The sequence below is a fragment of the Erythrolamprus reginae genome, unplaced genomic scaffold (genome assembly GCF_031021105.1).
Source record: "Erythrolamprus reginae isolate rEryReg1 unplaced genomic scaffold, rEryReg1.hap1 H_59, whole genome shotgun sequence".
NCBI lineage: Eukaryota > Metazoa > Chordata > Lepidosauria > Squamata > Dipsadidae > Erythrolamprus > Erythrolamprus reginae.
This window is the reverse complement of record NW_027248516.1, coordinates 44,283-68,965: the sequence shown is the minus strand read 5'-3', so window position 1 is coordinate 68,965 and position 24,683 is coordinate 44,283. Positions and strand designations below refer to the sequence as shown.

The 24,683-nt window shown below is 51.8% G+C and overlaps 1 protein-coding gene and 1 long non-coding RNA gene across 2 annotated transcripts in view; one reads left to right on the top strand and one right to left on the bottom strand.

Moving 5' to 3' along the window:
• The window catches only part of LOC139155786 (signal transducer and activator of transcription 4-like), a 65,617-nt gene that overhangs the window by 3,405 nt on the left and 37,529 nt on the right, over nt 1-24,683 (bottom strand). The window contains 2 exon segments of the mRNA XM_070731060.1: nt 1,264-1,455; nt 18,647-18,699. Of these exon segments, the coding sequence (XP_070587161.1) occupies nt 1,264-1,455; nt 18,647-18,699 (245 nt within the window).
• The window catches only part of LOC139155788 (uncharacterized), a 56,263-nt gene that overhangs the window by 17,228 nt on the left and 14,352 nt on the right, over nt 1-24,683 (top strand). The gene's annotated exons all lie outside the window — the stretch shown is intronic.

Here is a 24,683-nt window from a genome sequence, read left to right as displayed (position 1 = left end):
ATGGGAGGAAGGGGTCTTAGCACCCTTCCCTCGTTAACCTTCATCCCAATAAAAGACCTGCCGGACCCTGGTAAGGAATCCTAAACCCCAGAAAGTCCTGCCGGATAGTAAGCAATATCCTTGCCTGGATTTGGCCAAGCGATCAAGCTTGACCGGACTGGGGCCCTTTAGTCGTAGGAACGGCTTGTTCATCCCTCTTCCTGTTGTCCCTAAATCTGTTGGGGCGTATACACATGTGTGTGGCGTGAGAGCCCCAACACTTGGCACAGGCGTGCCAAAAATTACAGGAGGAGCGTGCGCATGAGCCCTTGGCGCTGAACTCAAAACAAATTTGGGTGGATAGAACCCCCTGTCCCGCCACTGTGCGGGGAGCAGCCGGCTCCTCCTCCTCCATCAAGCGACCACTATCGGTCCTTTATCCTGTCCCACTCCTCTGTGCTGCATGGAACCAGAGGTCGGGCACCTCCCGGTCCCAGGGGAGGGTGCTATCGTAAGCCACCCTCATCCGGAATGATTCATCATATTTTTGCCAGGCATCCCCGTTGACCTCAAAATACGCCATGGCAATGAGGTCGATATGTTTGAGTAATGCTGTGGCCCTGCCCGGTTCTTTCTGAATAATAATGGTGGCATAGGTCAGGAAGGCATAAAGCCAAGACCTGAAACACCTTGGCACCTTAACTTTTTTGGCCCGGTCCGTCCGGGCCTCCTCGACCCTCTCCTTCTTAGGAACTTCCCTATTCAACAGAGTATATAGGTTGACATATTCCCCCCGCCATATCTTCTCCCTGATAGAGGGGTGCAGGTGGTATCCCAAAGGAGTGGATGGGAGGCCCACAGGGACCGCCCCCACGGCCGCTGCCACGGGGTCAGTCGAGGTGGCCATGCTGTTACTGGTGGTCCCTACTGCAGAAAAAGTGACCGCAACAGGGGCAAATCCCGGCACAGCCACTGAACCACCTGGGTCCCCACACTGCCTATCGTGTTATGCGATGCTACGGCTGGCCCTGAAGATCCGGGTAGCGGTTGAAAACGCTGTGCAGGGGCACAAATGCCTCGTCTCCCCCCTGCCGTGATTGCTGTGTTCACCATTAGCGCCCCGGCGGGGACCAGAGCTGGTTGGACGGTAGCACCCCAAACTTGGGAGCTCACCGCAGGAGTGCTGGACCCCAAAGAGGGGCCCAGACCGGTTGGCCCCGACGGGGGGGGTTAAGGTGGGTAACCCCTGTAAAACCGGTGTAGGTGCATTGGCAACTAACTCACCCCTGCCATCCACTGTGGCCCCGAGGGCCATGGCCGCTGAACTGGAATCCCGTGTTGTAGGGGCGCTATGGTCTGGAGCCGAGTCTTGTGCTTCCTCATTGCCCGGAGGTGCTCCAAACGCCGCCAAAGATCTGGATCCACTGTGTGCCCCAAAGGTGGCTTCCCAGTGGGCATCCATGCAACCCAGACGATCTAACAACGCAGAAAAAGATTGAGCAGAAATGCCGAAATCGGGGCCTATGGCGGCCTGGTTTCCCAGAGGGGGTTGCCCCCTGGGGGTAGGGGCTGCCACCCTTGCCCGCATCGAAGGAGCCCTGGCCCTCCGAGGGCGAGGGCCCTGGGAACCCAGGGTAGAGGCTCACCTCTTGGGGGCCATGCCGGTGCAGGCCCTGCAAGCAGAAAAATTCCAAAATTGGAGGTAAAGTAACTGATAGACCCAAAACAGGCCCAGATCACCCCAGCCACCCGGATGGGAGGTCCTGGGGGCCCCAAAAAGGGGGAAAACCCCTTTTTTACCGATTAACCCTGGTAAAATTAAATTAAAAACCCAAAAACCAAAACCAAAAAACACCCAACGGTAGGCCATGGGGGCCCTGCCCCCGTTCTTAAATCAAAAGCCCTGACCCCTTAAGGGGATAGCCTGATAGGGCAACAAAAACCTTGCTGCCTTCCCAAAAAAGCCCTTCCTTACCTAAAAGTATGGAGGGGGGGGTGACGACCAATACAGAGGGGGAGGGACTATTAAGGCCCCTTGCCACTGCCCCACCCTACAGAAAACCCCCACCCAGGCTCGCTTAAAATTGGGGAGGCACGCGGGGGGGCACGCGGGGAGGGCGGATCGGCTCCCACCCCTCCCAAGGGAAGAAAGGCCAACCCTTAAAACCTTACTTAATGAAATTAACGAATCAAAGGCCAAGAGCCTCTGATTCAGCAAAATTCCCTCCACAAGCGAAATAAATGAATCGGAGGCAGCCAGCCTCCGATTCTGATACAACCTGGGCGAGACCCCGCTAGGCCCCGCCACGTGGAAGCTTCCTGGAGCGAACCGACAGGCGTCTGTTCACTTCGAATTAACCAGCAAGGGGGAGGTCATATCCGGATCGCCCTTAAATAGGGCAATCTCAGACCCCCCCCGGCCAGCAGGCAGCGCGCTTTCCTGGCGCGCTGCCAGAAGCCGAACTTCCGGGTTCCGAAGGGACCTGGAAGTAAAGAGCTCAGGAGAGCGGCCAGCAGCGTCCCCCAGCTCCGTGAGTAATTTCGACCGGTGGTTTTAGGCCGCCGGTCGTGCATTTCTGTCTTCATCATGAATTTCCATCCTTCTGAAATTGAAATTTCGTACCCATTTTGCACTTCGCATTTCTAGGGAAATGGAACGAGGACACTCATCTCTAACCAGGGTGGAGCAGCAAGTAGAGTGCAGTACTGCAGGCCACTGAAGCTGACTGTAGATCTGCAGGTCAGTGGTTCAAATCTTATCATCGGCTCAAGGTTGACTCAGCCTTCCATCCTTCCGAGGTGGGCAAAATGAGGACCTGGATTGTGGGGGCAATATACTGGCTCTGTTAAAAAGTGCTATTGCTAACATGTTGTAAGCCACCCTGAGTCTAAGGAGAAGGGCAGCATAAAAATCGAATGAATGAATGAATGAATGAATGAATGAATGAATGAATGAATAACCTTCATCACAATGCCAGTTGATAATCTACTGACCACTGGCACTGCTCTTTCGCTTCTGCTGGCTTTCCGCTACACCATAGTAATACCAACTTCCCCCACGAACATTCCCTGTGAGAGCTACATGCCTTGAAACCTATCTTTCCAGATAACCCTTGTATTTCAGATATTCAAAGGATACAGAACCTCCAACTGGACTAAAGGTACAGAAAAGGAGAATGTTTAAGGAAAACAAAAGAAACAGGTGGTCCATAGCTAGTTCTGTCTCACCTGCTGTTGACTTCAATCTCATACACCAGTGGTCCCCAACCCTTATGGCATGGAGGTCTGGCTGGGGTGGGGGGAGAATGGAATGAGTGGACCAATGTGCATGCGTGTACACTCAAGCGAGTGGTGGGCCGGCAAACATTTGTTCATGCACCATCCTGCCACTTTTACGCATGGAAATGCCTGTGCGTGGGTGTGCCAGACTGCCACTTGCAGGGTGTAGTTTCAGGACCCCTGCCTCCAATGGATTATTCCCACAAAGCTATAGGGCTGAAATAAAAAGATTCTTCCTCCCCACTTTATCTAGTCAATGTTTTGTTTCATAGTGGCCAACCACAATACCTCTGAACCCACAACACTGATAAACATATCCTGCTTGAATTTTAAAAATATGTAAAATAACCAGTGGGAACAGTTTTCCTATGCATTCTTAAGAGCAGGGGTGGAGCAGCAGGTAGAGTGCTATACTGCAGGCCACTGAAGCTAATTGTAGATCTGCAGGTCAGCGGTTCAAATCTCATCACCGGCTCAAAGTTGACTCAGCCTTCCATTCTTCTGAGGTGGATAAAATGAAGACCCGGATTGTGGGGGCAATATGCTGGCTCTGTTAAAAAGTGCTATTGCTAACATGTTGTAAGCCTCCCTGAGTCTAAGGAGAAGGGTGTCATAAAAATTGAATAAATAAATAAATAAATAAATAAATAAATAAGAAACGTTGCCTTTTATCTATATCACTTTTTTATTTTTGTTTTTTTGTTACATGACCATACAGGCAACTCTAATGGAAGTATTCAGAGCAAAACGCTAATAAATATCTAGAATACTATAAATTTCAAGTTTACATGTAGTAGGATTACAAACTACCTATCACAGGTCTGGGATTGAATAAAAAATTTAGACTAATTAATCATACATTCCTGAACATTTTATTTCCAATAATGTACTGAAACCTCTATCTTCAAAAACTGGACAGAAAGTACTTATTGAGAAATGGTATCTTCTCCTGCTACAAAAAGAATATTTTCTTTTTCTAAGCTGTTGTTTGATGAACTTGGTGCATCATATTTAAAGACTATATTTTGGCTCCAGATCTATTGCCATGACACAAGTAACTATAACTTGAACTATAACTTGAACAATTAATCCACTATGATCAATTAATATCCTAATTCAGCTGCTGAAAGAGCTCATAAAGGACAGTAATGTTTTCCCTTCGGGGAAAGAATTCCAGCTGCTTTCTTATAAATCCAAACCCAACACAGAATGCAGTCGCAGTTAATAAAATCATAGCGGAAGAAACAGAAAATGCTTTTTCTGGCCACCAGGTGGAGGCAGTTCCCGCTGAACTGATCGTGCCCGAAAAAGTAAAATCTGCCAGCTGCTCTGTTTACACATGTGAAACCTCTTTTAACCTGAGCATGTGACCCAGATACCTCAGAAAAGAGCCCACAGAAGAATCAGGTGGCCACTTTAATAGGAGACAGTAAACTCCTCTTCCGCCCCCCCCCCCCATGCTCTGATCATTACACCAGCTCCAACTTCTTCTGGTTATCATCCGTGGCATTGATACTGATTTGCGCTTTAATTCAAATACACTGGGACAAGCTCTCAGGCCTGTCACTGTTTGAAGTGACCCTGAAGCATTGCCTAACCAGAGCTTGTGCAAACAAAACCAAACTAGTGACACTGCTTTTGATCAACAAAAAAAAAAGTTCCATCTGTAACGTACATGTACACTCAATTTAAGACAACAGATTTTAATCCCAATGTTGCACTAAAACTCCAATGTGACTGAACTATTTTAACCAAAGCCAGATGAAGACTAATAAGTTAATAAAACCCTCTATGTCAGAGGTCTTCAAACCTGACAAGTTTAAGACTTGTGGACTTCAACTCCCAGAGTTCACCAGCCAGCTGGGAGTTGAAGTCCACAAGTCTTAAACTTGCCAAGTTTGAAGACCTCTGCTCTATAACATAACTACCTTTATTCCCTCAAAGAGGAGGAATATCATCTATTGCCCATGTAGAGAGTAAGAAAAGTATCTCTACATGGGGCTACCTTTGAAAAGTGGTTCGGAAACTTCAGATCGTGCAAAATGCAGCTGCGAGAGCAATTATGGGCTTCTCTAAGTATGCCCATATTACTCCAACACTCCACAGTCTGCATTGGTTGCCGATCAGTTTCCGGTCTCAATTCAAAGTGTTGGTCATGACCTATAAGGCACCGGACCAGAATACCTTCGGGACCGCCTTCTGACGCATGAATCCCAGCGACCGGTTCGGTCCCACAGAGTTGGCCTTCTTCAAGTCCCGTCGACTAAACAATGTCGTCTGGCGGGACCCAGGGGAAGAGCCTTCTCTGTGGCGGCTCCGACCCTCTGGAACCAGCTCCCCCCTGAGATTAGGATTGCCCCCACCCTCCTTGCCTTTTGCAAACTCCTTAAAACCCACCTCTGCCATCAGGCATGGGGGAACTGAAACATCTCCCCCTTGCCAATGTTGTTTTGGTGTTGGATTGATTGTGTGCTTGTTTTTTAATATTCTGGGGTTGTTTTTATGATTTTTTTAGCTTAAAATTGTAATTGGATTGGTGGGTATTGGATTTGTTACTATGTACTGTTTTGTCATTGTTGTGAGCCGCCCTGAGTCTGCGGAGAGGGACGGCATATAAATCCAATAAATCTAATCTAATCTAATCAGTGACCAAAAATTTGCAAGAATCATTACCACGACAAAGAGCTAAAGTGTTTTGTTTTAACCCTGAGAATAAAGATAATATTTGGAGGCAGCTTGGACAGGGGGCCTTCCTGATTCAATGGAATATGAGAAAGAAGAGAGGTAAACACAACCTGATTTTTCAAAATTCTCTTATAACCAAATTCAATAAAGTATAAATTCTGCTGTTCTCATGGAGTTGATTTTCTGCTCTGACCTATCTAGCGGGGAACTGACACTTCATGAGTTCTTAAGAATAATTTTCATCTAGGGATTAAAAGGCAACCTTTGCAAATTAAGAACCGGGCTTATACATAAGAGAATTTGATTACATGATCAAGGGATTGATACAAAGGTCATAAGTTTGAAAAGTGGTCATAAGTTCCTATTTTCACTGCCATTGTAACTTTCTACAGTCACTAAATGAACTCTAAATGAACCATAATGACTATTTGTCCTATGTCTACCTAATCCTGTTTCCAATATTTTTAATTCTCCCATTACAGGAAGAAAAAAACTATAGCTATATGATACAATGGATATTTTAGAACCCAAAATGCAAAATTGAATTTAAAAGAAAGTCTGAAATTGTTCGATTTCGTGAAGCATGTGATTTCATATTTCATTGTACAGTAATACCTCATGATACGAACTTAATTGGTGCAAGGAGGAGGTTCGTAAGAAGAAAGGTTCGTAAGACGAAACATTGTTTCCCATAGGAAACAATGTAAAGTCAATTAGTCCGTGCAACCAAAAAAAACCCAGCAAAAAAACGGCTTTGCGGGTGTTTTAAAAGGTGACAGCTGGCCTGGGGGGCTTCCCAGCACCCCCCGAAGGGTTCGGGGGGGTGCTGGGAAGCCCCCCAGGCCGGCTGCGACCTTTTAAAACACCCGCACCGCTTCGCAGCTGTCTCCCGAAGCCGAACGCGGAAGTTCGGATTAGCATTCGGCTTCAGGAAACAGATGCGAAGCGGCGCGGGTGTTTTAAAAGGTCGCAGCCGGCCTGGGGGGCTTGCCAGCACCCCCCCGAACCCAGGTTCAGGGTTCGGGGGGGTGCTGGGAAGCCCCCCAGGCCGGCTGCGACCTTTTAAAACACCCGCACCGCTTCGCAGCTGTCTCCCGAAGCCGAACGCGGAAGTTCGGATTAGCATTCGGCTTCAGGAAACAGATGCGAAGCGGCGCGGGTGTTTTAAAAGGTCGCAGCCGGCCTGGGGGGCTTGCCAGCACCCCCCCGAACCCAGGTTCAGGGTTCGGGGGGGTGCTGGCAAGCCCCCCAGGCCGGCTGCAAACCGGGCGGTTTCAGCTCCCCATTACTCCACGTCACTTTCTCCTATCCTGGCTAAATCGTGTGGCAGCAAACATGCTTTGGGGTTTTGGCTGGGGGGGAGAAGTAGGACCTTCCTAACTCACTCCCTCCCCCCCCAAAAACATAAAGCCAAGCAGCCCCCAGCCCCCATGTCCGGCAGAAGCTGCTGCCCGATTGCTCTTAGCCAGCGGGATGCAAAGTGCTGGGGTGGGGGGTGTCCTGACAGCCCCCCACCCCAATGCTTCACCTCCCGCCGGGTTCAGGGGGTGCTGGCAAGCCCCCCAGGCCGGCTGCGACCTTTTAAAACAGCCGCGCCACTTCGCTGCTGTCTCCTGAAGCCGAACGCTAAAGCCGAACTTCCGCGTTCGGCTTCAGGAGACAGCTGCGAAGCGGCGCGGGTGTTTTAAAAGGTCGCAGCCGGCCTGGGGGGCTTCCCAGCACCCCCCCGAACCCCGAACCCGGACGTTTGGCAAAAGTTCAGGGTTCGGGGGGGTGCTTGCAAGCCCCCCAGGCCGGCTGCGACCTTTTAAAACACCCGCGCCGCTTCGCAGCTGTCTCCTGAAGCCGAACGCTAAAGCCGAACTTCCACGTTCGGCTTCGGGAGGCAGCCGCGAAGCGGCGCGGGTGTTTTAAAAGGTCACAGCCGGCCTGGGGGGCTTCCCAGCAACCTCCCGAACCGAACCCGGGGTTCAGCAAAATTTTGCCTCTTCTTACGAAACACTTAGGCTGTATGGGGCCCCCAAATTCCTGATGGCAGCCCTGGCTCCACCCCTCCATAACCCCACCCCCATATGACCAAAGCCCCCCCCCCCCACCGGGCCATGGAAAACTGGTCTAGCTTAAAGCCGGTCCCTGGTGCAAAAAAGGTTGGGGACCTCTGTTTTAAAACACCCGCGCCGCTTCGTAGCTGTCTCCTGAAGCCGAACGCTAAAGCCGAACTTCCGCGTTCGGCTTCGGGAGACAGCTACGAAGCGGCGCGGGTGTTTTAAAAGGTCGCAGCCGGCCTGGGGGGCTTGCCAGCACCCCCCCGAACCCCGAACCCGGACGTTCGGGGTTCGGGGGGGTGCTGGCAAGCCCCCCAGGCTGGCTGCGACCTTTTAAAACACCCGCGCCGCTTCGCAGCTGTCTCCCGAAGCCGAACGCGGAAGTTCGGCTTTGCCGTTCGGCTTCAGGAGACAGATGGGAAGCGGCGCGGGTGTTTTAAAAGGTCGCAGCCGGCCTGGGGGGCTTGCCAGCACCCCCCCGAACCTGGGTTCGGGGTTCGGGGGGGTGCTGGCAAGCCCCCCAGGCCGGCTGCGACCTTTTAAAACACCCGCGCCGCTTCCCATCTGTCTCCTGAAGCCGAACGCGGAAGTTCGGCTTTGCCGTTCGGCTTCAGGAGACAGCTACGAAGCGGCGCGGGTGTTTTAAAACAGAGGTCCCCAACCTTTTTTGCACCAGGGACCGGCTTTAAGCTAGACCAGTTTTCCATGGCCCGGTGGGGGGGGGCTTTGGTCATATGGGGGTGGGGTTATGGAGGGGTGGAGCCAGGGCCGCCATCAGGAATTTGGGGGCCCCATACAGCCTAAGTGTTTGGGGGGCCCCCTCCCCGCCATTTTAAAACTACTTTATTTTGCGACATACCAATTATGTATGAAATTTACCTTCTTTGGGAAGGGGTGAAAGGGGAGAGTAAGAGAGGAAGGAGTGAAAGAAGGGAATGAGGGAGGAAAGAAGGGAGGAAGGAAAAGGAAAGCAAGAAATGGAGGGAGGAAGGAAGGAAAGAAAGAAAGAAAGAAAGAAAGAAAGGGGAAAGGGACAGGAACAGAGGAAGGAAGGAAGGAAACTTATGAAAGGGGAGAGTAAGAGAGGAAAGACTGAAGGAAGGGAGGGAGGGAAGAAGGTAGGAAGGAAAAAAGAAAAGAAGAAATAGAGGAAGGGAAGGTAAAAGAAAGAAAGAAAAAGAGCAAGAAAGAAAGAAAGCAAGAAAGAAAGAGAAGAACCGTTGTACATACCTGAACGGTCTTCTCAGTGCTCTGGAAGGAGAGTCCATCATGGGTTGTAAACCAATCCTATTGGTAGAGACTGAGTTAATTTAAATAATTAATTAACTGGCACCGCCCCCTTAGCAGCCCCCATGAGCCAGTTTTAAAAACGAAGACAAAGTACAATTCAGAAAATTTTATTAACTTCATAACAAAGCATAAACTTGAACAATCCCAACACTCCGGCGACCAGGCCAAACACCATGCCGGGTGGGTATGGACTCTCCTTCCAGAGCACTGAGAAGACCGTTCAGGTATGTACAACGGTTCTTCTCCATTGACTCTGGAAGGAGAGTCCATCATGGGATATACCAAAGATCAAATCCCCTGGGAGGGAAAAGGCAGGGCCGAGGTCGGTGGAGTGACACACACTCGCTGCAAGACACGCCTGCCAAATGAAGCCTCTGCAGAAGCCAATGAGTCCAGCTTATAGTGGCGTATAAAAGTAGAGGGTGATGCCCAAGTAGCAGCTCGACAAATCTCTTCCAAAGAAGCTTGAGTTGACCAAGCCGCTGAGGTAGCCGCACTTCTTGTGGAATGTGCCATCACACCGGTGGGAGGAGATTGAGAGCTTGATGAATAAGCCTCAGCAATGCAATCCCTAATCCAGCGACTAAGCGACTGGGAAGAAACTCCAAGACCCATCGTGGCTTGAGCAAAGGAAACAAAGAGTCTTTCAGTCTTTCTAAAAGATGCTGTCCTCCTGATATAGAGCTTCAAGGCTCTTCGAACATCAATTTTGTGCCAACGAAGTTCGGAAGGATGTTGACCACGTGCGCAAAAGTCCGGTAGCACAAGCTCTTGTCTTCTGTGGAAAGTTGAGTTTACCTTCGGGATGAACGAAGGGTCCAACCGCATCACCACTCTGTCCGGATGGAACACACATAAGTCCGGTCTGATGGAAAGTGCCGACAACTCCGAGACCCTTCGGGCAGAGGTAATTGCCACCAGAAACAATGTCTTGATGGATAACAATCTGTATGAAATGGACCTCATGGGCTCAAAGGGAGGTCCTGTGAGTGCACGTAGCACTAAGGAAAGATCCCACGTAGGGAATCGCCGTACAGGAGGAGCGTGTTGATTAATAGCTCCCTTGAGGAAATCCCTCACCCATGGATGGTGAGCCAAGGACCTAAAGTCTGATACCTGAATTACAGTGGACAGGGCAGCTACTTGTCGCTTCAGGGTATTAGGGGCCAATCCCCGCTCAATCCCTGATTGGAGAAATTCCAGAACTACAAGAAGCGAGGCTTGCCTTGGATCACAGTGGCGGTTAGAACAAAAGGTGCAGAAAGCAGCCCATGTTGCCTGGTATATTCGCACCGTCGACGGCCTCCGAGCCGCCTGCATCGTTGCAATGACCGTGTCCGGAAGGTGTTGCTGCGTCAGTTTCTCCCGCTCACACGCCAGGCGGCTAACTGGAACCATTGAGGATCCGGGTGACAAATGGATCCTTGAGTGAGGGAGACGAGCTGATCCGGTATCCTCCAAGGAGGGGACACCGAGAGGGCTACCAGGTCTGCGAACCACGGCCTTCGGGGCCAGTATGGAGCCACTATGATGACCTCGGCACTCTCCCGGATTACAATGTCCAGAACTCGTTGAAGCAGACACGTCGGGGGGAATGCGTACAACAGACCTCTGGGCCATGGGGACAAGAGGGCATTGACCCCTTCTGCCCTTGGTGTTGGAAACCTGGAATAAAACCTCTCCAGCTGCGTGTTGGTTTGTGACGCAAAAAGGTCCACCAGAGGGGTCCCGAAGCGTCGAACTATCTGATGAAAGACTCCGGGATCGAGCTTCCACTCTGATGGGTCTAGAGTGGACCTGCTCAGCCAGTCGGCTTGGACGTTGCTGGTTCCGGCAATGTGTTCCGCCGACAGAGAAGCTAAGCGGGGCTCGGCCCAGGTGAAAAGGGCCGCTGACTCCACCATCAGACGGAGGGATTTCGTTCCCCCTTGATGGTTGACGTGGGCCCTGGTGGCCACATTGTCGGTTAAAACCAACACATGCTTGTCTTGAATCCAAGGGGAAAAGGCCTGAAGAGCCAGAAAAACTGCTTTGAGCTCCAAGTAGTTTATGTTGATCGGGCTCAGATCCTCCGGAGACCAAAGTCCCTGGGCCATATGCAGTCCCATGTGGGCCCCCCAGCCCGACAGACTGGCATCTGTTGTGAGGATTAAGCGGTCCCGGTTGCAGAAGAGTGACCCCTTGTGTAAGGCCGGGGAAGTCCACCATCGCAACGACACCTTGACATCTGAAGGGAGCCGCACTAACCTTTGTGAATGACTCAATTTGGCCTTCTGCCAGGGAAGAAGGAACCATTGTAGTGCCCTGAGATGATGACGAGCCCAAGGCACTATGCCAATAGTCGAGACCAGGGTCCCCAGTACCTTGGAAAGGAACGCGAGCGACACCCGCTGTTGACGCTGAAGCTGTAAGATTAGTTGACGAATGTTTTCCATCCTTTCTGGGGATAAGGTCACAGTCCCTGTGGAAGTATCTATTATGGACCCCAGGTGTAACAGTCTGACTGTTGGGGAAAGATGACTTTTTTCCTCGTTGATCGTGAACCCGTGGGATTCCAACGTCTGTCTTGTGACTGCCAAATCGGCCAGCGCACTCTGAGAGGAGCTGGACAGGATAATAAGATCGTCCAGATATGCTAGGATTCGAATTCCCTGGGACCTGATATGGGCAGTCAATACGTCGAGAAGCTTTGTAAATGTGCGAGGGGCCGAAGAGAGGCCGAACGGCATCGCCCTGTATTGGTAATGGGAGCCGTCTAGGTAGAATCGGAGGAACCTCCGATGAGCCGGTAGGATCGGGACATGCAAGTAAGCCTCTTTTAAGTCTATTGATGTCAATAGGTCCTGTCTCCGGATAGCAGTCAAGATGGTCGAAAGAGAATGCATCCGGAATCGTCGATACTTGATGTAAGTATTGAGGTTTTTCAAATTGAGGATCATGCGAACCCCTCCCGATGACTTTGGTACAAGGAAGACCCTTGAATAAAAGCCGGTACCTATGTCTTGCCTGGGCACTTCTTCTATTGCCCGTATTTCCAAGAGATGGGCTATCTCCTTCGAAAGTTGTAACCTTTTTTGGGGGTCCCTCTGAACTGGGCACTGAACATAACGGTATGGTGGGGGCTGGAGGAACTCCAAACACAAGCCCTGGGAGACAGTTGCTAACGCCCACCTGTCGGAAGACGTAGTCCGCCAGGAGGCCTCGAAAAACTGGAGCTTGCCTCCCAGGTGTTGATGGATAGAGTCATTTAGGGCGCTTGAAGCCCCTCTGGTTTCCACGAAAGGGCCGCCTCGCCTGTTGATACCCTCTCTGGCGATCCTGAAAGGGCGCTCTATCACCCCGGAACGTGTTAGAACCATACTGGGGCTGGGAATAGGGTCTAGCATTCTGACCCGCTGGAGCAGAAGAGTCCCACCGAAAGGAAGGTCTGCGCTGGTAGGGGGTATAACGACGCTCCTGGCGCCTGTAAGCTCTGGGGAGGGACTTTTTCTTGTCCTTGTCTTCCACAAGGACGGGATCTAACGCTTCCCCAAAAAGCTTTTCCCCTTGAAAGGGCGCCGATGCCAAGTTCCATTTCGATTTTAGGTCTGCTGGCCAGCTTCTCAGCCAGAGGAGGCGCCTTGATGCCAAAGTGGCCGCCATACTCCTTGCCGAAAATTTTGCAGCATGCAGAGTGGCGTCTGCAGAAAACTCCGCTGCCGCCAACAGCTTTCCCAAATCCTGTCTCAGGCGGCTTTCATCCGGTCCCAGCCGGGCCTGCATCTCCTGCAGCCATACTATAGATGCCCTGGTGAAAAAGGAAGCAGCCGCCGCTGCTCGAAAGCCCCAGCTCGCCATCTGGTGCGTTTTCCGTATCAACACCTCTGCCTTTCTATCCTCAGGCTTCAAGCTATCGCCTGTCTCCGAGGGTACGAAGGACTTGGAAATCAGCTGCATGACAGGCTGATCTATAGGAGGGAATTCCAATAATTTCTCCACCTCCTCATCACAAGTATAGAACCTTCTTTCTACGGCAGAGGGCCCTTGCGCTGCAGCTGGGTGTTGCCAGGGCCTTTTCACACTTTGCACAATGATGTCAGAGGATGGAATGTGCTCTGACTCAGGTTGGGGTTCCTTGAACAGGACTGTAGCTGGTTTGGTCCCATCTGAAGTGTCTGATTTTGCAGGACCTGGTAAGTCTACAGTTAGCTTGTCCTTACGAAGCAAGACCCTGAAAGTGGAGGCTTTAAAAAGTCCAGCAGCTACCAGCTGTTCTGGTGGTGTCTCATCGTCAGACAGTTCATAATCTTTGTCAGATTCCTCCAAAAGGTTTGCTTCCTCAGTCCAAGACCCCATACCTGAGGGGGGCGGTGCACACCACAGATTCTTTGACTGCACTGGGCGGGGTTGCTGTGTGACTTGTTGCACCCCCGCTGCCATCCCCTGAGAATAAGCATTGTTAATCAAATCCTGGACTGATGGGGACATCTGATGCCAGGAATCAGGTTGTGTTCGCAACCCTGCTGCTGTGGGTGTGAAAGTAGCAGATGGTCCCTGGCAGCTCCTCACTGAATGTGATGCAGAGCCAGGCCTAGGCCCACTGTGGCCTGGAGATGGCAAGGCCGGATTGATGGCAAATTGTCTATCAGGAGACCATTCTTTTTCAGAGAAGGATTCAGCAGGCCTCATAGTAGGTAAAGGAGACACAGTTTCTCTGGTCATAGTGAAATGAGAAGGCGCAGAGGACACTGCTGGGACATGAAGAGCAGCCTCAAGTCTCTGCTCTAAGGCCTTGATACGCCTCTCTGCTTCTTTAATTGAGGAAGAAGAGGCCTGAGAAGTCCTAGATTTTTCCTTGGACTTAGAAGTTTTGGCCTTCTCTTTGGGGACCACCGAGGGAGAGGTCACCTTATCAGGTGTAGCGTGACCTTCCATAGTACTCACTAGAGCTGCTCACAACACCACAGACTTCAAAAGGACTGCTCCCTGACACTCGCTTCTCTCACAGAGGGACAAAATGGCGATCGGGAGCTTTGCAGGCACTGCACATGCGCAGAACTGCCTTCCTTGTTCTATCGCGCCTAATAAATAGGCGGAGAGGAACGGCGCAGCCTCTCGGGCAATTAGAAAGGGCGGGAAAGTTTCCCTCGTCTTTAGGCAGCCCGAAAATGGCGGCGCTCTGAAGCGATAATTTTTCCCTGCTTGCTGTGAGGAACCGAGGTTCCGACAGCGACACCACAGCCAGCGATAGGCACCTCCAAAAAAACGGCGTTAAAACGCCGCCCGCAGCAAGCGAAACGGCTCTGACAAGCAGAAGGCGGCTGCGGCCGCCGCGGCTTTAATCCTAGCCGCCGAACAGCTGAGAGGCGCTGGCAGGCGTCCAAATCGCTTTTTTCCAAGCCGCGCAAGCAGGGAATCGCCGATTCAAAGCTTCCCAGTGGGGGGGATGGACCCCCCCCACCTTCAGCTCGCAGCCGAGTCTGACCACGGAGGTCAGGGACCCTGGGCTGTGGTGCTCCTCGATCAGGGTGGTACCCGCTGAGGGAAGGGGCCCCCGAGGAGATAACGGTGGGGGTGGTGCCCGCGGAGGGCAGAGACCCCTTTGGAAAATCTTCTTCAACCTGTAGTGGAAACAAAAGAAGAAAAAAATTAAAAGGCACCACTTTAATAACAATTAACATTCAAAACATAACATTTCAATCACTCAGTACAGAAACTACAGTCTCTACACTTAGACTGAGTTTTTAAAAACTGGCTCATGGGGGCTGCTAAGGGGGCGGTGCCAGTTAATTAATTATTTAAATTAACTCAGTCTCTACCAATAGGATTGGTTTACAACCCATGATGGACTCTCCTTCCAGAGTCAATGGAGAATGAAAGAGAAATAAAAATAGAGAGGGGGAATGAAAGAAATGGAAGGAAGGAAGGAAGGAGAGAAAGAAAGAGAAAGAAAGAAAGCAAGAGAGAGAAAAAAGAATGAAAGAGCAAGAGAGCAAGAGAGCAAAAGAAAGAGAGAAAGAAAGAAAGAAAGAAAGAAAGAAAGAAAGAAAGGCAACTTCAAAGAAAGGCTCACTGAGCATCTCTCACTCTCTTTCTATCCCTCTTTCTTTCTCTCTCTTCCTTTCTATCTCTCCTCTTCCTTTATCTCCTCTCTCTCTCCCTCTCTCTTTCTCTCCCCCCTCTCTCCCCCCTCTTTCCCTCTCTCCCTCTCTTGCTATCTCTCCCCCCTCTCCCTCTCTCTTTCTCTCTCTCCCTCTCTCTCTTTCTCCCCCCTCTCTCCCTCTCTCTTTCTCCCTCTCCCTCTCTTTCTCTCTCTCCCCCCCTCTCTCCATCTCTCTTTCTCCCTCTCCCTCTCTTTCTCTCTCTCTCCCCCCTCTCTCCCTCTCTCTTTCTCTCTCTCCCTCTCTTGCTATCTCTTTCTCTCCCCCTCTCTCCCTCTCTCTTTCTCTCTCTCCCTCTCTTGCTATCTCTTTCTCTCTCTTTCTCCCCCCTCTCCCTCTCCGTCTCTCTTTCTCTCTCCCCCCTCTCTCCCTCTCTCTTTCTCTCCCCCCCTCTCTCCCTCTCTCTTTCTCTCTCTCCCTCTCTTGCTATCTCTTTCTCTCTCCCCCCTCTCTCTTTCTCTCTCTCCCTCTCTTGCTATCTCTTTCTCTCTCTTTCTCCCTCTCCCTCTCTTTCTCTCTCTCTCCCCCCTCTCTCCCTCTCTCTTTCTCTCTCTCCCTCTCTTGCTATCTCTTTCTCTCCCCCCCTCTCTCCCTATCTCTTTCTCTCTCTCCCTCTCTTGCTATCTCTTTCTCTCTCTTTCTCCCCCCTCTCTCCCTCTCTCTTTCTCCCCTCTCCCTCCACTCACCCATCCCGGGGGTCTTTTTCGGACTTCCCAATCCAAGTCACGCAGCCTTGCGGACCTCCTGGTGGTCTCTCATCCCCGAATCAGCCAGGTAAACACGGCCCCCCTCTTCCTTGGCCCGAAACCAGCGAAGGTTGGGGGAATTTCTTGGCAACCCCGGCCACTTTCAGGGTTAAATTCCTCTCCCCGCCCTCTCCGCACCTCCGAAGGGAGCAGGGCAGCGTTGCTGAGCTGGCCAATTCTGGGCAGGGGGGCGAATTCCTCCCGGGGGGGTGGAGGTGTGGATGTGTGCATGCGCCCGGAAGGTGTCCGAACTTTGCCCGGCGGAGCTCTGCAAACACGAGGCAGGGAGGGAGGGAGGCCGTTGCCCAGCGAGCGGGGCACCAAACAGGGCAGGGCTCCATGGGAGGGGAGGGGGCACCTCGCGGCTGGGGGCTGCCTGGCTTTGTGATTTTGGCTGGGGGGGGGAGTTAGGAAGGTCCTACTTCTCCCCCCCCAGCCAAAAACTCAAAGCCTATCTGCTGGATACGGGCGATGAGTGGGACAGAGCGGCGCGGAAGCCTCTTGCAGCAGCTGCCACAGCCACCGGCTTCGGTGCCGCTCGTCCCGCTCATCGCCCGTATCCAGCAGATAGGCTTTGAGTTTTTGGCTGGGGGGGGGGGGGGAGAAGTAGGACCTTCATAACTCCCCCCCAGCCAAAATCACAAAGCCAGGCAGCCCCCAGCCGCCAAAGGAGCCTCCTGATTCTCCCCGCCCCTGCCCCGACGCCCCACCCTGTCCTGCATAATGTCCTCTGCCAGGAGGGCAGCGGCGCCGCGGACCGGCTGGAAAACCCCAACGGCCCGGTCCCGGTCCACAAGACCGGCGGTTGGGGACCTCTGTTTTAGAAGGTCGCAGCCGGCCTGGGGGGCTTGCCAGCACCCCCCCCGAACCCTGAACTTTTGCCGAACTTCCGGGTTCGGGGTTCAGGGGGGTGCTGGCAAGCCCCCCAGGCCAGCTGCGACCTTTTAAAACACCTGCGCTGCTTCGTAGCTGTCTCCCGAAGCCGAACGCGGAAGTTCGGCTTTAGCGTTCGGCTTCAGGAGACAGCTACGAAGCGGCGCAGGTGTTTTAAAAAGGTCGCAGCCGGCCTGGGGGGCTTGCCAGCACCCCCCCCGAACCCCGAACTTTTGCCGAACTTCCGGGTTCGGGGTTCGGGGGGGTGCTGGCAAGCCTCCCAGGCCGGCTGCGACCTTTTAAAACGCCCCGCGCTGCTTCGTAGCTGTCTCCCGAAGCCGAACGCGGAAGTTCGGCTTTAGCGTTCGGCTTCAGGAGACAGCTACGAAGCGGCACGGGTGTTTTAAAATGTCGCAGCCGGCCTGGGGGGGCTTGCCAGCACCCCCCCGAACCCCCGAACCTTTGCTGAACTTCCGGGTTCGGGGGGGTGCTGGCAAGCCCCCCAGGCCGGCTGCAACCTTTTAAAACACCCGCGCCGCTTCCCATCTGTCTCCTGAAGCCGAACGCGGAAGTTCGGCTTTGCCGTTGGGCTTCAGGAGACAGATGGGAAGCGGCGCGGGTGTTTTAAAAGGTCGCAGCCGGCCTGGGGGGCTTGCCAGCACCCCCCCCGAACCCCAGAGTATAAGATGCACCCTTTTACACCCCCCCCCCCCAAAAAAAGAGGGTGAAAACTTGGGTGCGTCTTATACACCGAATACAGCCCCATCCAACCAACCAACCAGCCCCTTGGACTCTGCCTCCCAGCAATTTACCTCCTGCAGCAAACAGTGCAGAGCCTGATTAGCAGAAGCAACTGATTATTGGCTTCTCCACCAGCAGCCATTCAGGCTAAAGAAAGGCCACATGCTAAAATGAAAGTGAAACCAAACCTGCAAGGAGGCAAATTGGTGGGAGGGAGAGGCAGAGGCAGAATTTTATTTTCTTGCGCTAACAAGTTGCTGAAACTGGATGCAAAGTGGTTAGTCAATAACTATAAATGTCTAGAATTTTCAAATTATTAGACTAAAAAAAAAAAGACTGCTTTATTATTGTTCTCGAAAACCTAACAAAATGAAGAAGCTTTTTAAGATAAATGCTTGATCTGAAGAGGCCCAGTGATATTGTATTTTCTTTTAAATATCAGAGAGTAATGTATACTTCCTGAAAGTCACGTCAATTTTAATAGAATCTGTACGAGTATAATCTGAAATTAGCAGTGTCTTGTTTAATGTTAAGATAAGGCAGCTGAGTTAAACCCTGACTTAGTCATGTTTGGAATAGATCTATTTAAATAATTGGGAGGAGTTAGTGTGACTACATTTAAGAAAACTTTATGGGATTAATATACTGCCATAATGTACATTTCTCAGATTCTTTCCTATTTCTATGGGTCAGGCACACATGCACAGAAATACACAGAAAACAGTGTATGTCATCTGTGTTTACTGTTTGATGGGAGGAAAATTGCTGTGAGGGAGGCAGATTTCCCCCCTTTGTTTTCCTCCCCAAAGCTAAGGTATGTCTTATACTCTGGTGCATCTTATACTCTGAAAAATATGGCATACAGTACCTTATAGAACTTTGACCAGGAAAGCTGATAATCTCCAGAAGTAATCTGTTGTCCTAAAATATAAAGAAAAAAGTGTGGGTAACATTTTTTTAAAAAATCAATTGTTTTCAAATGAAGTCATGATAGTTTAAAAAGACAAACCTGTTTTCTTAACTGAAACTTCAAAGCAAAATATTCTTTTCTACCACCCTAATTGAAACTCTCATGTCCATGTTAAACAGTGGATGGGAAATTGTATACAGTGATCCCTCGATTTTCGCGGGTTCAAACTTCGCGAAACGGCTATACCACGGTTTTTCAAAAAATATTAATTAAAAAGTACTCCACGATTTTTTTCCCTATACCACGTTTTTTCCCACCCGATGACGTCGTATGTCATCACCAACAGTCACTTCTCTCTCTCTTTCTCTTTCTTTCCTGTCATTCTCTGCTTCAATCATTTTCTCATTTCTCTTTTTTTCTCCCTTTTTCTATAATTTTTTTTCTCTCTCTCTCCTTTCCACTCTCCCCCCTCTTGCTCTCTCTCTCTCTCTCTCCCTCTCCCTCTCTGTGAGAATGCCTGCCCCCACCTCTCCTGCAGCCCCCTCGCTGACAGCTGGGACGAAAGCGCTCTCAGCTAAGGGACTGTGAGAGGGGGCGGAGCGGGCATTCTCAAAGCGCTCAGAGCGACTACCGTCCGAATGAGAAGGATGAGAAGCCGTAGCCGCCAGCGCTGCTGCAGGAGGACCCGGTGGATCGGGCGGGCGGACGGTAGCGGCGAGGGGGCCGGAGGCACTGGGGGGGCGGGGGCAGCCGACATTCAAAGCAATCTTTGCCGGCCTCCGCACTTTCGTCGCTCCCTGCCCTAATTTCAAGCCCGGCTCCTTGCGCTGCCTTGAAAAAGGGTGTGTGGGGGTAGATTTTGGCTAAATATCTAAATGCAAATGGCTGGCTGTAGCTCTATGGTACTTTTTCTAATTGTTATTTTGATTTACCAATTTCACTTATGGAGTATGCAATAGTAAGCCAATGGCTTTACTAGATATTCTGCAGCCTTAAAAGAGAAGAACCGTTGAACTTACCTGAACGGTCTTCTCGATGCTCTGGAAGGAGAGTCCAGCATGGGTTTAGCTCTAGTCTTATTGGTAGGACTGAGTTTCAAATTAACATAAATAAATAATAATTAGATACCGCCCCCTTGCTGCCCCAAGAAGTCAGTTTTAAAAAACAAAGGTAAGAACAACAACAATTTATTGAACATCATGAAATCTGAACAAGTAACTGAACTGAAAACTCCCCATGGTTCCAGGGAGGGTATGGACTCTCCTTCCAGAGCATCGAGAAGACCGTTCAGGTAAGTTCAACGGTTCTTCTCCCATGCTTCTGGAAGGAGAGTCCAGCATGGGATATACCCAAGTTCACTGCTCAAGGGTGGGAGTCTGATGAACCATGGGTTGCGTGTCCACGCACACCTTCTGAAGTACCCGTCTGTCAAAAGCCGCCTCCGCTGAAGCAAAGGTATCTAATTTGTAGTGACGAATAAAGGTTGTGGGCGTAGTCCACGTTGCAGCCCTGCATATATCCTCAAGGGGCGCCTGTGTCGCCCAAGCCGCAGATGACGCCGCACTCCTCGTCGAGTGTGCCTGGATTCCAGTAGGTGGGCTTGCCGAACTCGCCTTGTAAGCCTCGACTATGCATAGTCTCACCCATTGACTAACGGTGTTGGAAGAAACCTTGAGACCCAGTCTAAGGGAACTAAAAGACACAAACAAGGCCTCAGTCTTCCGTATCGCCTTTGTACGTCTGATGTACAACTTCAAGGCTCTGCGGACGTCCACCTTGTGCCACTTAAGTGCTAAAGGATGGCCGCCCTTGGCACAGAAATCCGGCAATACCAACTCCTGAGCCCTGTGGAAGTGTGTGTTTACTTTCGGGATGAATGTAGGATCTAACCGTAACACCACCCTCTCCGGAGAAAATGTACACAAATCCGGTCTGACCGACAGAGCAGACAATTCTGACACCCGCCGGGCCGAAGTAACCGCTACTAAGAAAGTCGTCTTAAGAGAGAGGAAACGTAACGAAACTGTCCTCAAGGGTTCAAATGGGGGTCCTGTGAGGGCCTGGAGAACCAAAGTCAAATCCCATGTGGGAAAACGTCTTACTGGAGGAGGGTGTGTATTTGTAGCCCCCCGGAGGAAGTCCTTAATCCAAGGATGATGGGCCAAGGGGCCCCCATCCTCTCTTTTAATAATAGTAGCCAAGGCCGCCACATGTCGTCTCAACGTGTTTGGCGCTAGGCCCTTGTCCAAACCTGTCTGTAAAAATTCCAGAACTGTAAGAACTGAAGAATCCTGAGGTTGTAAATGCCTGGCAGAGCAGAAGGATGCGAAAGCGGCCCATGTCGCCTGAAAAAGTCGGGTCGTAGAAGGACGTCTAGCAGCCTGAATTGTGGCAATAACGTTGTCTGGGAGTTGACAACTCCTTAAGCTGTCCCCCTCAAGTGCCAAGCGGTTAGGTGGAACCATTGTGGGTCCGGATGGCGTACAAATCCTTGGCTGAGGGAAATCTGGTCGTCCGGAATCCTCCACGGTGGGGAGACAGAGAGGCCAACGAGGTCTGCGAACCAAGACCTCCGAGGCCAATGCGGTGCCAACAAAATTATGTCTGCCTCCTCCACGAGAACCTTCCCTATCACCTTCGGGAGAAGTGGAAGGGGAGGAAAGGCATAGAGTAATGTCTTTGGCCACGGAAGATGAAGTGCATTGACTCCCTCGGTTCCCGGTGATGGAAACCGGGAGTAAAACCTGGGAAGCTGGGTGTTCTGGTATGTGGCAAACAGATCCACCCGGGCCGGCTCCCCAAAGCGATGGACAATTTCTTGAAACAGGAGGGGATCGAGTCTCCACTCCGCCAGATCCAGTTGCTGTCGGCTGAGCCAATCCGCCTGCTGGTTGTCCTCTCCCGCTATGTGCTCTGCATGGAGAGAGGCAAGGTGAGTCTCTGCCCAGTCGAAAAGCAAGACAGTTTCTGTCATGAGTCTGAGGGACCTCGTCCCGCCCTGGTGATTTAAATGTGCCCTGGTGGCAACATTGTCCGTGCGGACAAGAACATGATGCCCCTCCAGCAGGGGTGAAAAGGCTAGGAGTGCCAAACGGACAGCCCGCAACTCCAGGAAGTTGATATTGACCGGGCGTAAGTCCTGGGGAGTCCAGAACCCTTGCATCACCTGGGAGTTGACGTGGGCGCCCCACCCCAGGAGGCTGGCATCTGTGGTAAGAATGGTATATGAAAGGTGTCCGAAGAGGGAGCCCTGACGTAGTGCCGAGGACCTCCACCATTTGAGGGAGGACCTTAGCTCCTGTCCCACGGAGATCAGCCGGTGTGTATGGCTTAGGCGCCGCCGCTGGTAAGGGAGTAGAGTCCACTGAAGCATCCGGTAGTGGTAACGGGCCCAAGGGACAATGTCCACGCACGACACCAGCGTTCCCAGTACCTTGGACAGCAGGGACAATGGGGCTTCCCGGTGTCGTTGAAGCCTGTTCACCAGTGCGCGCACGTTGAACTGCCTCTCTGCGGAGAGGTACACCTTTCTGGAAACAGTGTTGATTACCGCGCCCAGATGAGTGAGCCTGGTCGCAGGCACCAAATGACTCTTTGGCACGTTCACCGTGAAGCCATGGCGTTGTAGTAAGGCTAACGTGATCTGCAACTCCCGATGTGCCGTTCTCTGGTCGCCGGACAGAAGGAGAATATCGTCTAAGTATGCGAGGATCCGGATGGACTGGGATCGTAGCTTTGCCATCAGCGCATCCAAGAGTTTCGTGAAGATGCGCAGGGCCGATGAAAGGCCTAATGGCATCGCCCTGTATTGGTAGTGGGTATTGTGCAGGCAAAATCGAAGAAATTGTCAATGCGCCGGATGTATAGGGACGTGCAGATAGGCCTCCTTCAGGTCGACTGAAGTAAGGAAGTCCCCGGACCGAATGGCAGCCAGAATAGAATGGAGGGAGGCCATCTTGAACCTTCGGTAGACAACGTATTGGTTCAGACGTTTGAGGTTCAAGATGAGCCTGCAACCCCCTGATGATTTGGGTACGAGGAACACCCGGGAATAAAACCCCGTACCCACCTGACTGCACGGCACCGGCTCGATTGCCTGAATCTCCAAGAGGTGTAAAACCTCTTGTTCCAAGAGGTTCTTTCTTGCGGGGTCCCTGGGTATAGGACAAGCTACAAACTGGTGAGGGGGGCTTTGCAGAAATTCGAGTCGCAGCCCCCAAGATACGGTTGCCAGCACCCAGGAATCGGTGGTAACTGCTTGCCAGGCTCCGCTGAACCGCTGTAATCTGCCCCCCAAGGGGACGTCGTGTAGGCAGTCACTTGGAACGCCGAAAGTTTCGCTGCTGAGATCCTCGGAATGGACGTCTGGTTTGTTGGAAGCCTCTGGTCCGATCCTGAAAGTAGGATCTGTCACTTCTATAAGGCGTTGAAAAGTTACCCTGGGAATAAGGTCTGGTCGGTTGTGTTGTGGACGGAGACTGGTCCCACCGAAAGGACTGGCGACGAGAATATGGTCCAGTCCTACAGTCCTGGCGCCGGTACGATCTAGGGAGGACCTTCCTCTTATCCTTATCCTCCACCAACACGGGCTCAAGAGCCTCCCCAAACAGCTTTGAGCCCTAAAAGGGGGCTGAGGACAATGCCCACTTTGATTTGGCGTCCACCTGCCAGTTTCTCAACCACAGAAGGCGTCGAGATGATATGGTGGACGCCATAGCCCTGGAGGCGAATTTAGCGGCATGCAGAGTGGCATCCGTCGAGAATTCCGCCGTCGCCAGAAGCTTATTTAAGTCTTGTCGCAAGCGGGTCTCCTCAGGACCCAGTCGGGCCTGGACCTCCTGGATCCACATGATGGATGCCCGACTGAAAAAGGAGGCAGTAGATGCAGCTCGAAGAGCCCAAGCAGCCATCTGATGGGTCTTTTTCAAGAGAGTCTCCGCCCTTCTCTCGTCTGGCTTCAGGCTATCCGCATTATCTGAGGGCACAACCGCCGTGGAGACCAATGTGGCCACTGGCTTGTCCACGGGGGAAAACAGCAACAAATTTTCCATGGCATCGTCGAATGTATAAAATCGGCGCTCCAAGTTTGAAGGGCCCTGTGCCGCAGCCGGATGTTGCCATGGGCGCTTGACGTTCTGAAGAAATATCTCTAACGCCGGCACCTTGTCTGACTCCTTAACGGGCTCCTTGCACAACGTGGCCGATGTGCGCCGGCCATCCCCTGATTCCGCCGGGGCTGTCGCCCCCGGCACGTCCAAAGCCTGTTTGGCCTTGTGCAACAGAACCCGGAATAAGGAGGGCTTGAACAGACCTGCCATTGCCGGTTGCTCGGGAAAGGTAAATTCGTCATCCGACAAGTCCATCCCGTGGTCGCTGTCTTGCTCAAAATTGGAGTGGTCATCTGCCATGGAACCCAACCCAGTCGGGGGCGGTGGAACTGACCAGAGATCTCTGGGTTGAGTGGCTTGCGAAGGGAAGGTATGAGAGCGCTGGGTAGCTGCTGCTATGCCTTGGGTGTACGCATTGGCTACCATATCTTGAATAGCAGGTGAAAAAGCCTGCCAAGCGTCTGATTGCTCTCTCAGCCCAGCAGCCGTGGGTGTAAAAGTAGAAGAGGGAGCGTAAGCTGTCTGCATCCCAATCTGTGGCATGGCCTGACTATGCGAAGATGATGGCCTTTCAGACCTGATGGTAGGTGAAGGCAAAGGAGGGCACTGTGAGGCCTGCCTGTCAGGTGACCAGTCCCTTTCAGTTGCAGTCCCCTGAAACCCCATGGATATACTGGGTGAAAGGGAGGGTGGAGGAAGAGGCTGGAATGGATTTATAGTCAGTCCCCCTTGAGTGGGGGGGGGGGGACAAGGCCGCTTCTAAACGCTGTTCAAGGGCCTTAATTTTCCTCTCAGCTTCACGAAGCGATGAGGCTGACTGAGAAGACTTGATCTTGGGTTTGCCCGAAGATTTTTCCTTGCCCTTTGCAACCACCTTGCTTGGCTGG